General features: G+C 39.2%; 1 protein-coding gene across 3 annotated transcripts in view; it reads right to left on the bottom strand.

Moving 5' to 3' along the window:
- The window catches only part of LOC105481423 (glypican 3), a 458,216-nt gene that overhangs the window by 117,055 nt on the left and 327,752 nt on the right, over window positions 1–13,409 (bottom strand). For all 3 annotated transcript variants that reach the window (XM_011741015.3, XM_011741017.3, XM_011741016.3), the window contains exon 6: window positions 4,265–4,385. In XM_011741015.3, the coding sequence (XP_011739317.1) occupies window positions 4,265–4,385 (121 nt within the window). The remainder of the gene's footprint in view (window positions 1–4,264; window positions 4,386–13,409) is intronic.

Raw genomic sequence — 13,409 nt, 5'->3', positions numbered from 1 at the left:
GTTGTTGTTGTTGTTGTTTTAAAGCAATATGGCCTAGCAAATTCCAGGACTGACACTGAGGACGTAAAATAGTTCAATTCCTCTCCTAACACAAGACAATAAATTCTCACACAAATTAGAAACTGAAAAGGAAATAAAAAGGTCCTCATTTCTGATCGTGGGAATGTTACACAGGAACTCTGGCTTGGAAGGAGGAGGGGAGAACATTCCACACCTGTAGGCCTTCCCAGGAAAGGCGCCTGAGCCTGGCCCTGAACCCATCCCCTCAAAGTTATACCATGGGACTATCAGTATGAAAATAACGTTACTTTATTCTCTTAGTGGGTATATTATTTCCAGAGCTATCAACAGTAACCATAACCTGCAAGGAGGCAGCTGAGAATTCCCAGGAAACAAAGTGAAAAGCTATTTTGGGATGTGCTCATAAATGGCCTAGCCATAGTTCATCTGGATGGACAAACATGGGGCATACATGCAGAGAGAGAGAGAGAGAGAGAGAGAGAGAGAGTGTGTGTGTGTGTGTGTGAAAGAGAGAGAGAGAGAGAGAGAGTATCTCTGTATTAGCACGCTATTATAGTTTTAATAGATGCAGCACCGAGCAAGGGGCTTAGGAAAATAACATCACATTCTCAGATTCACCACTCAATTACATGTGAACTTGGAAAGTTAACTTAATTCTACCTCCCTATCACCAAAGCTTTAGGCCGATTTAGTCAGGCATTCAGTGAATCCAGATGTTTGGCAGTATATAGGAAACATCTGGATAATTGACTGAGTTTTCAACTGAACTCACTGAATCTTTTGGCAGCATGTCTACGTCTACACAGCCACTGATGGCTTTCTGCCTCAGTTTCTCTAACTATAAAAAGGACAAACATTATTTATCACTTACCTCCCCAAAAAACAGTGAAAATGAGATAAGGTTTAAGAGTAATAATGAGTTCTTGAAAAGATTCTGTCACAGTTTTATATCTTATATAATTCCAGGTTGGATTTTTTTTCTAAGCAGTTAGACCTTAGAACATGACATCACTTTGAAATATGGGTAAATGCTATACAAAGACAACACATTATCATTATCATCAACATCATCGACATCATCATGACTTTCTTCTTTATGACTTCCCTAAAGTGTCTCACTTTCAGATCGAATCATGGCCAAAATATGGATTTTATTTAAGGACTGAAAAAATGTGTTTCAGCTATATAAAGCAACACAGATGAGAAAAAAATCAATGTGGGTAATTGGAGTCCAACAATTTTAACAGCTCAACTGAAACAGGTAAAACTGGTTTATCAATGAGAATTAATTGGTTGCTCAATGGTATTTGTATAGAAACTGACAATGTTCACACACTTATTCATGGCCAGAGGTAGGAAAAAGGAATTGTAATAGCGACCTTTCTCTCTATGTACATCACCCTACCTGTCAGCCGGTTTCAGCTTTTCGTGGCTGAAAGTTAGAGAGGGAAACAAGGAGACAACATGGGAGAGAAAGAGAGAGAAGAGATGCATTAAAGGGATCTATAAACATACAAAACTGGGGGAGAAGAATTAGACTGGCAGAAAGTACTGGAACTCCCTTTCAAACTCAAGTCCTGCCTATAGAGAAAATCCTAAACACAGTCCTCACAACTAACTGCCATATATTAAGTGCCTGTCATGCACATGCAATTACATATATCTGTGTGCATATTTTATATATATATATGTATATAATATATATACACACTGGAGTTTTTGATACCTTTACCATAATACCAATGAGAGAACTAAAGCTCAGAGAGGTTAACTGATTTACCCAAGGTTATATACCTAGTAAAATCTATAACTGAATTCAGATCCATTTGGATTCAAAGCCCATATTCTTTCTACTGTGCCCAAAGCCTTTGCTGAAAGGGCTTGCTATAAATACTTTTTAGTGACTGCCTGATCATATAGAAGCCCACGTCTGATGCAGCTTTCCCATTTTCTAGGGTGGGGTCCGCGCACAGGTCTTCACTCTATCTTTCTTATGACTGCCCCTCCCTTGCTTGTCTTTACCTACTCAAACCCTACTCATCGCTTATGGCAGATCTTAACACTTGCCCCTCTCTGCAATCTTCCCACTAGCCTAATCATGCCACCCAAAACCAATGAGCAGCACTCCTCTTCAGGCTCTGCATCACAGGCTGCCCTTTATCTTTATTTAACCACTTCCTATGCTTGTGCTTCCTCTCCCAAGGATGCTGAGGACAGAGGACTAGACTTCCTTTGAATCCCCAAAATCCCTGGCACCTGGCTGAGTAAATAGTAGGTAATCCTTAAGGTCTGTTGACACAAGGGACCTGTTGACAATACTCCTCATTTAGGATTAGGGACACAGTGATGGAAACTGAGATTTTGGCCTCACCAGTATTGGGGTCTAACCAGTTGAACATAGCCACCTAGACACATTTGGTTTGAGATAATTTGTACCACTGTCCCCAAGTGAAGTATATCATGCCCTCAACTCAGTAGTAAGTGTTTTACATTGTTTGTGCTCTGATCCCCTCAGAGATGCATTTTGATATTATCACACTATATCTAGCAAGGCTTCATAGAACTTAGTGAAGTTGTACTTTCACACACACACACACAAAAAGGCTCAGTTAGGTAGACGCTGCTATTATCATTTGCTCAGCAGCACTATCAGCTATTTATTAAGTGCTCACTGAGTACAGAGTACTTTATTAGGCACCAGAGGAGTTTACACTCAAGCATGTCATCAATACTTTCACAATGCAATTGCAGTGAAAAAAATACTACTCTTAGAAAGCCCTTCTAAGTATTTTCTAAGACCCACAAAAATTTCACTGCTAAAATCCATATTTTAAAGACCCACAAAAATTTCACTGCTAAAATCCATATTTTAAAAACTCATGCCAATGTCTTTGTATAAAACCTCTGTTCTTGCATAAGGATTTCAGTTCCATTAAGTTCTTCCTAAACTATAAATAGAAGTCAGTGATGCCGGAGTCCTCCCACCCATGGATCATGGGGCAGGAACACTGTCACTCTGGTATATGCCTTTTTGGTGGCATTTTTATTGTGGCCACAAAGCAATCACAAGCAGATGGTACAACTAACTTCTATTTGTGTCTTGTTACTAAACTTCTTATGAGAGGAAAAACTATGTGTACAGGTCAAGGGAATCTGTGGGTGTCTCTGTGCATGGCAGTGAGTCAGAAGCTGGCAGGGATGCAGTGAAATTGGACTTCTCCTGTCTTGCTGGTGACAGTGAAAACTGATACATTCTCATTGAAAAGCAATTTGGATACATGCATTTAAATTGCTCATATCCTTTGACCCAATAACTTTAGCATGTTAAGAAAATAAGCTAAGATCAGGATAAAGCATTATATATGAGGAGGTACCTTTATTTATGATGGCAAAAAATTTGAAGCGACCTGTATATCCAGCAAAAGCATGCAGATTAATTATGATGAATACTCAACAGAATATTATGCAGCCATAACAAATAATTAATATAAAGATTTGTGGGGACCAGGCATGGTGGCTCACACCTGTAGTCCTAGCACTTTGCGGGGCCAATGCAGTAGGATCGCTTGAGCCCAGGAGTTTGAGACCAGCCTGGGCAACATAGTGAGACCTCATCTCTACAAAAAAATTAAAAATTAGCCAGGTGTGATGGTGCATGCCTATAGTACCAGCTACTTGGGAGGCTGAGACATGAGAATATCTTGAGCCCAGGAGGTCAAGACTGCAGTAAGTCACGATTGTGCCACTGTGCTCCAGCCTGGGCAACAGAGCAAGACCGTGTCTCAAAACAATACAATACAAAACAAAACAAAACAACAATAACAAAAAAATTTGTGACAATATGGAAAAGTGTTGCCAAGATAGTGTTAATTTTCAGAACTACAAATCACTTGTGGATTTCTGATTATGGAAAAAGTCTGTGTGAGTGTGCCTTTCTGGACAAATGTTAGACGAGAACATGTAAAAATGAAAACAGATGGGATAGAATAGTGCGATTGTGAGAAATATTTTTCCCTCTATTTTCTAAGATACCCCTCATATTGCAATATTGTCTTTATAATTTAAAAGTCGGGTGAAAAATGAAGGCCAGAAGTCCTTTTTAGCAGACAGACTATTTGAAGAAAATAACAGTGTCTTTTCTAAAAACCCAAGAATATAGTTTGAACAGTGGAAGCTGTCTCTCTCTCTCTTTCTCTCTGTCATTTCTACTTTTTATTATTATTTTTTTTGACATTCCACATACCTGGTTAATGTGCTTCAATTTGTCAATAATTTGACTGACTACTGGCTCAGGGCCCTTCATTTTCAGCTCATGGAGATTGAACTGGTTTTTCATTCCATTCCTTGCCGCCTTTTGGCTGTATCTGTAAAGGTGAAGGTAAAGAAAAGGTTTGTCAAAGAAAGTCCCAAACAAAGGAAAAGCTGACTTTATTTGGCATCAACAGTCAGGCTGACACAAGCTCATGAGACGACCTCATGGTGCAAAAGTAGACCATTCCACATAGTGTCTATTTACAGTAAGAAAACATTCATTCAACAATCAGCAATTATATTCAATATCCCTTTTCTTCCCTAGATGTTGGGGATACAACAATGAACAAGACAGACAAGGTCTGTGTGCGCTTATTGTGCTCTCAGTCTAGTGGGGAGTCTAGAAGAGTAAGGGCCAATGACAAGGCAGAGTGATTAGAGCTGTGCTGGGGGAGGTTCAAGGTCATGACAGTGAAGTACACAGAATGAACCTTCACTGTGTGTAAGCCTTCTACTCATTTGAAGGAGAAAGATTCTTCCATATTCTTTACCTCTTCCTTCCCCTCTTCTTCCTCCTCCCACTGTTTCCTGTAGGCTATGGAGCTGGGTATCTATTCAGGAGACTTTCTCAAATCACTTGCACCATAAATTACACCTGTCAGCTTCCCTCTGCGTTCTCCATGAGAGGAGAGAACACTAGCCTGAGGGAAGATTTTAACGTGCTCCTGTAGGATAAACCATAGGCTTTACTCCAGAATTGAAGTTTCAGGGTAGCAATGGACATCCTCACCATCATGAGAAGGGTAACTACTTAAAGTACTAGGCAATTCTGCTTTCCAGTGTGGGGTTTTGCCAACTTCAACTGGGACAGTGATGCACAGATGAGGTGGTTTCCTTATTGCACCCATAGTTCCAGACCTCTACATAGAATTATTCCTCATTTTGCGAAACAAAGAAAACAAGAAACAGATGTCATTTATTCCTTCTGCTTTCATCATGTGGGAATACCAGAACACCACTGCCAAAGAGAGAAAAAGGTTTTGAGCTCTTTTTTACTTGCCCCTGATCCTGATAATGGAATGCTTTCTTAAAGAAATGAAAAGATTCCCAGGGCTTTTGCTCTCTCTTTATATACTTTTTTTTTTCAATTACAATAGGGTAGCCAGGGTTATAAGGGTAAATTGATATCTATAATTCATATTTTAAATTATGAAATAATAATGTTCATTATAAACAATTCAAGAAGTACAGAAATAAACAAGGCATAAAGTAAAAGTTGCCCCATCAATCTGTTTTTCCAAGAGTGGACCATGGTCAACAGTTTGATATACATGTAGAGGTTTTCACCTACATATACTAATGGGTAATTTTAACCAAAATTGGAATGATGTTACTCATACTGATTTGCAACTTTGTATCACTTAATATATATACTTTGGACTGGACTTGTAATCTCAGCACTTTGGGAGGCCAAGGCAGGAGGATTACTTGAGCCCAGGAGTTTGAGTACAGCCTGGACAACATGGTGAAACCCCATCTCTATAAAAAATACAAAAAATTAGCCAGGCGTTTTAGTAGAGACGGGGGTTTCGCCATGTTGACCAGGCTGGTCTCGAACTCCTGACTTCAGGTGATCCATCCACCTCGGCCTCCTAAAGTGCTGGGATTACAGGTGTGAGCCACCATGCCTGGCCAACTTTTTGTAGAGACGGGGTCTCCCTATGTTGCCCAGACTGGTCTCAAACACCCGGGCTCAAGTGATCCTCCCGCCTCAGCCTCCCAAAGTGCTGAGATTACAGGCATGAGCCACAGTGCTCAGCACTTTTTTCTTTTGAACTATGACTCTCACATGATTTTCACTGCCACAGGTGGGGGTCCTCTGAGGTAGTTTGTGTGTTATCTCCACAGGGTGACAGGCTGTGTTCTGGAAGGATGTTCAGGATTGAATTTCAATTTTCAGTCACTCGCACTGGATTCCCAAACCAGCCTAGTTTGGGACAAGAGATTACAAAACACTCCTTAGAAACACTAACTCATCTCAACTAAAACAGGGAGTGAATGAACCTGGCATATTAAACTGTTAATAATGACAAACTGAAAAATATAAAATAACCACAAAATAATGAGGCAGTCTCGATGGAATGGGCACATTTACCTGTGTGCCTCATTTTATGCAATGTAGGTATTTCAAAGAAGTTGTGTGTGAAATGAATTTCTGTGATCTAAATACTCTAAACAGGTCGAAGAAGCCTTGTTATTTAAAGAAATTCTGTAAGCACATCTTTTTAACTGAAAAAGTAAGGAAAGTCCTGCTTCACAAATCATTTAGTATATTTTGCTTAAAGTGAGGTACACTTGTATTAAACTAAGGAAAAACATCAGTGAATTGTGTTCTACTGTTTACATTATGTATAATTTCCAATGAGATAAGATAATGAAAAGTGAAGATGCCTAAACTGATTTGTGTTTAATTCTCCACATAGCTCAATCTACCAACAAAGAGTTTTCATTTGGCATTTGCAAACAGATTATCATTTAGATGGCACCACCAAAGCAGCTTCAATGTTGCAACTTGAACGTCTTTAAAGAGACCACAATTTTATTTTAGGAATTAATTAGGTATCCACTTAAGGTAGGCATTAAGCATTTCTAATTCTAATTAATTGATTCTAAATGATCACTTTTTAAAAGCACAATCAAACTGTTTTGGTCCTATAAAAAATATGGTGGTTAATTGTGGCTTTAAAAAGCTGGACTACATTTTAATGCTCAAAGTAGAAGCTAAATATTTTGTAAAATGATAGTAATGCCCCAAAAAATGAAACTACATTTATGGTTTAGTGCCTCTATAATCTTGTTTATATCACCAAATACAAGTCACAACTGTCAACAACAACTACCAGCTGCCAAGTTGTTGGATGTTATGCTTGAGGAATGGGGGAAGGAACACTTTTTGTATTTTTCAGGCTTTTGTCTCTGATAAGAAAGTGGAAACTTTGACAAAAATATTGAGTTGCAGTATTTTAATACAAAAAACAGAACTGCTTAAAATAAAACAATTAAGAAACCGAACCACTAAAAAAAAAAAAAAAAAAAAATTGCTGGGCGTGGTGGTGCACAACTTTGGAGGCTGAAGTGTTGAGCCCAGGAGATCAAGGCTGCAGTGAGCTGTGATCACACCACTGTGCTCTAGCCTGGGTGACAGAGTGAGACCCTGTTTCAAAACAAAAACTAAAACTAAATATATACTTTGGACATATTTTCATGTTAGGACACATGGAACTGTCTTGTTCTTATTTCTCTGTATGGCTCAATAATAACTTATTTATCCAATACCTTACTGATTAACAATAATTTGTAATATTTTGTTAATATAAACAATGCTGCAGAGAACATCCTCGTATACTGATTTTCACACATTTGCATTTACATCTATAAAGGATAAATTCATAGATTTGAGTCAATTTATATTTCTAATCCCAAATTATGAAGTACAAAGAATAATGAACACTACCATATTTTTGCACAGCACTTTACAAAGCAGTTTCATATCACTCAGCTCATTTGAACTTCTCAACCACACTGTGAAGTTGAGAGGTAGATAGGGCATTATCTCTTTATTACTGAAAATTGCACAACTTCAGAAGATACTAATCTCGTTCTATTAGATGTCCCCGTCCATGATACAATGTATCTGCCAATATTAAGGACATACTTTGAAAAACATGCATGCTAACAGAGGAGGTCAGGAAATCTAGTTCTGACATTCATAATTAAATGTCATCCTCTGAGAAGGAAAATATTTTGTAGCAAAGATGCTGAAGAGTACATTTGATTGCATTTCTTCTAAAATGATAGCTTAACACATTCAGATTATTTAACTTTAAAAGTTAATTCGTGAATACACAGATCACCAATCATCAAATACCAATTGCCTTTGGGGGCTGTTTTAAAGAGACATAAAGGAACATTCTTTATCTGTTGGGAATCAGCTCACTACTAGCCTCCTCTTTTATGTTCATATAATGCGGTCTGTTTAAATATCATCCACCTTCTGATGATACTACCAACTCCATCTTCTCTTCTTTAACTCCTACTGATGCCTGAAGCAGAGACCCTATTTGCAGATAAAGAGGTAAGGTTCATTATAAATCTTCTGAAATGAACTTCAGGAATGTGTCCCTAGAGACATATCCTTGGTCTTTTTTATATCAAAGCTTGCCAGCCACTTTTATGTCCACTCCTATAAAACAAGCGTCTTCCTGAAGCTACTTATTCTCATTGGAATAGTGTAAAGACATCTGCCAACTTAGCGATTTTGCCCCGTACTCCAGCTTCCAAAACTATTATAAATATTAAATCAAATTAGTCCCACAGCTGATTCTTTGTGGTCCTACTGTATTAATTTCTGCCATTCAGAAAAGTGCCCCTTTAGCTATGTATTTTTTAAAATTTCTTATCTCCCAGCCATGGATAAAGAGCCAGGACTAAACACTGCTCCCTGATCCCACAGTGACTCCATTTTTAAAAGACAGTTTTGGGTTCAAAAGCTTGCCAAACTTTTTGAAAGTTGAAATAGCATCTACTGTTCTGCTCTATCCATGTGCTATTTAAATTCTCAAAGGACTCTCGCAAATTAAGCATGGATTCTGGTTACAGAAGTGTTGGGAATAGCTGCCCTGTGTCTTAGGCCTAAAACTTGCCATTATTGCATCTACTTCACAAGGCAGTAACCAAAAGTCCTGGTCCAACTGATGCTTATAGTTGCTTAAGTTTAGTGGCACTATTTAAAAACTCTGTGTTCTTGCACTATCCTTTAGGTATCTTGATACTTCTCCCACAGCTCTCAATACTTTTTTGCTTCTCATGTCTCTATCCTTTGCTCCTTAGCCAGACAAAATATTGAACCAAATTTTAAAAGTAATGAGTGTTAGAATGAAATACTATGAGCACATTAATAGGGCAAAGTAGATCTGTATGTGTTGATATGACATCAAGTACGAGACACATTATAACAGATACAAGTAGCAGCATCCGCGGTGAAAATGGGTCTACATTTGCATTACTCTTATATACTCTATACATGTTCAAATATGCCCAGAAAAATTTTAGATGGATACATAAGAAAATGATAAGAGCAGTCACTTTCAGTGAGTGAGAATAGGGAGATGCTAGTGAAATCTTATTTTTTTTATATCCTTCTATATTTTAAAATATTTTTTACCATGACCGTTTTTAATCTTTATAATAGTTTAATATATAATGAATGAGATTTTATATAGTTGTTAATTAAAATGTTTTTCCAGCTTTCTTGAGGTAGAATTGATAAAAGTTAAATACATGTACACTTCCAATATGATGTTTTGACATATGTACTCATTATGAAACAATTATGCCAAACCAGCTAATTAACCTATTCATCACTTCACATAATTATCTTTATTTTTGTGGTAAGAACATTTAAGAACTACTCTCTTAATGAATCTCAAATATACAATATAATATTCTTTAATATAGTCACCATATTATACATTATATTAACAGGCATTAGTTGTTTTAAAGGCAAAAGAGAACAAAACAATAGAAAAACAAAAAGTGGGCCCGACTCACATGCACATCTCAGGGCCTCTGGGAAATCCTTCCTGTTAATAAGAGTTATGTTGGCCATCACCAATGTCCTTCCTCAAAGGTGCTTTCTTATGACAGAACACATATTTGGGGCAATGTTCACAATGTCACCCTTGAGTTTCTTCAGACCTTAGGTGGTTGACATCAGGTCACGAACTCAACTTTGCTAGGTTAAACATAGCCCACATTGGCTGGGTGTGGTGGCTCATGCCTATAATTCCAGTACTTTGGGAGGTCAGGGTGGGCAGATCGTTTGAGTCCAGGAGGTTGAGACTTACCTGGGCAACATGGTGAAGCCCCATCTTCACAAAAGACACAAAAATGAGCCACGCATGGTGGCGTGTGCATGTAGTCCCAGTCCAAGCTACCCAGGAGGCTCAGCTGGGAGGATCACTTAAGCCTGGGAGGTGGGGGTTGCAGTGAGCCAAGATCAAACCACTGCACTCCAGCCTGGAAGACAGAGTGAAACCTTGTCTCTCTTGTTCTCTCTCTCTATATATATATATCCCATATATTTTATTTTATTTTTTTTTATTTTTGAGATGGAGTCTCGCTCTGTTGCCCAGGCTGGAGTGCAGTGGCTGGATCTCAGCTCACTGCAAGCTCCGCCTCCCAGGTTTACGCCATTCTCCTGCCTCAGCCTCCCGAGTAGCTGGAACTACAGACGCCCACCACCACGCCCGGCTAGTTTTTTGTATTTTTTAGTAGAGACGGGGTTTTCACCGTGTTAGCCAGGATGGTCTTGATCTCCCAACTTCATGATCTGCCCGCCCACCTCGGCCTCCCAAAGTGCTGGGATTATAGGCATGAGCCACCATGCCGGGCCCTATTTTCTACTCTTCAGTGAGGTAACTCCAACCTACCTATTTCAAAAAGACAGTATATCAGTGAGGATGTGAACATGAATGTAAATTATCAGTTGTATCCTCTCTCAAAACAGAGGCAAAGAAGTTATCCAAGTTCTCACTACCTTTTCCTGTAGATGCCTGAAGTCCTCACCTGATGAGAATTGAGGGCCTCCCTGAACCACCCTGAGTCATGCTGACCTCACTGCCCTCACATTGAAATGTATTGTGGGCACTGCCCTGAGTTGCTAGTGCTCCTTTTATGTATATTCCATTTGCCACTTCATGTACTCTGTGAGGTCTTTGAAGGCAGAGGTTTGGTTAGTTGTTTTTGTTTTTGTTTTTTTAAATCACCCAAAGCACCTCATGGTACTTATACTGTCAGTTACTGAGTGCTTTCTCTGTGCCAGATACTGTTCGAAGCACTGAAGAAAAAGAAAACATGTACTTAATCCTCCTGACTACCCTATTGGCAGCTGTTTTTGCTGCTGCTGAGGCACAGAGAAGGTAAGTCACTTGCCTAAAGTCACACAGCTTGTCTGCAGCAGAGCTGGAGTGTGAACTTTAAGAATCCATCTCCAGTTGTGTGGGTTCTTAACCACTATGCTGGTCTTGCTTCCTTAGAGAGAAACAATGTCGACTAAATATTTGACATTTCCTCACCACCCCGCTCCATTGCTTCCTTGTAGGAAACAATGGATGAGCTGCTTATAATGGTCTTCAAGGCTCCCAGCAGCATCGCCACAAAGCTCTCTTGGCCTACTCAGCAAGATTACTGGACTTGCCCTTTAAGAGCCCCTGGAGAGAGCCCTGTGTGTGGGGTTTCTTCTCTTACACAGAGATCTGACAGTATGGCTATTTAATAGCCATACTTTGGGAGGCCATGGTGGGCAGGCCAAGGCTATTCAGTGACATACTTGTGTTCTTGGGAGACAAGGTGTTGAAGTTAGAGAAATAAATAATCCACCACCATCACCATCCATGCCACTAGACACATACCAAAGACTATTTAAAGATTTCAAATGCCTAAGGACAACAGGAAAACAAATACAGGATAACAATGTCTTAGTGCATCCCTGCCTTTGTCACCTTGGCTACAGCAAGGAAACATGTGTGATGTGCCCCTGGGGAATTTCATGTAACATGCGTGCTCTGAGCTTCAAGCCCAGAGGGAAGTCAATCGGTGAAGGGTGCCTCGGCAGCTTTGCATTAATTCATTAATTCAGCATTTCATTTTCTCAGGCTAGCTCTGTGCCACTGGAGCACATGGTTCATGACAGGCCTTGAATGAGGAGGAGCCAGCGTGGCCCCAATTCTTCTTATCCACAGACTGCTCAGAGTGTGTCAGGAATGGGGACACTGTTGGCCATGGGGGATTGTAATGATGGGTTAGCTACTTAGTAATACTCATCTGTAATTAAATTAATTGTCCTCCTCTGCAAAATGCTGCTTCTCTACTGAAGCTTTGACATGGTTCTGGCAATGAATACTAGCAAGTGGAGGAGGAAAAATAAACTGAGAGATGTTCCTACCTCCCAAATCTAATATTTTCTTAACTGGACATGCTATGTAGCATGTTATAAGTGTTACCTTACATGCGGCATCTTCTTTATCCAGTTTGGTATCTGTTTAGCACAAAAATGACTGTCATAATACTAAGAAAATCTTATTTGTGAAGTGAAAAGGGGGACATGCTTCTGTTCAGGAAGATTGTTAGGGATTGGGGAGGGGGTTGGGGAGAGAGGGAAAAAACCTGCGCAAAAGCCATAAAGAGAAAAGGAACCTCATTAAAACAGGACATCTGGGCATGCTTGTCTTGGGACAGTTGAAGCAAAGAGAGCACTTGTAGAAGAGGAATAGAGTCAAACAAACGTAAAATAGGCGATCTTTTCTTCTCATTTCTGTTCTGGCTGAGGCAGCAATGGCGTAGTGGAAGGAAATCAACAAATTCAAATGTAGATCATTTGAAATGGAAGCACTGTCAGAGATCATCTGATCCAATCCATTCACTGTGTAGATGAAGAATCTGATACCCAGACAGGGTTTTGTAACAACACATACATTTAGTATCACAAGTCCCACATTTAGAAGAAATCCCTTTCCTTAAAAGGTCCCTCAAGCAGATCTTGCTGATTTTTGACACTTGCTAGTACTGATTTAGGACGAGGGAACTGCTAGAAAAGTCACTTTCCTTCTTCCCTTAAGTATCAGAATGGTTCCAAGTGCTTGAGAGCCAATCAGAAGGACTAGGTCCCCACCAAAAAAAATTTGATTTCACAAAAGTTTAATACGCTGCCCAGCTATACATGGCTAAAAATAAGTTAGAGATCTCACATTCTCAGAGCGCCATCTTATGGACAAGCTTCAGTATTGCACATAATCCCTAACTTTACCTGTTTCTTTGGAACCCATTCTAGTCACAACAATCACTGTGGGAAAAACTGGATAATTTAAAGAGCATAAATAGCTTTAAAGACAAACCATAAAACAGGGTAGAAAAACCATCCTATTAAGAGGCCTAAGAAAATGTCCTTTTCTTTATCCATGATACAGTGTTAATTTACATAAATGCATGGTAAAATAAAGCAAAGGTGAAAAGAGCTGAGATTTGTAAATGTGCTTAATAAAGACAGAAACAATTAACTTCTCTTTATTTATGCACAT

The sequence above is a fragment of the Macaca nemestrina genome, chromosome X (assembly GCF_043159975.1).
Source record: "Macaca nemestrina isolate mMacNem1 chromosome X, mMacNem.hap1, whole genome shotgun sequence".
NCBI classification, from domain to species: Eukaryota; Metazoa; Chordata; class Mammalia; order Primates; family Cercopithecidae; genus Macaca; species Macaca nemestrina.
This window is presented reverse-complemented; position numbering and strand designations above follow the sequence as displayed.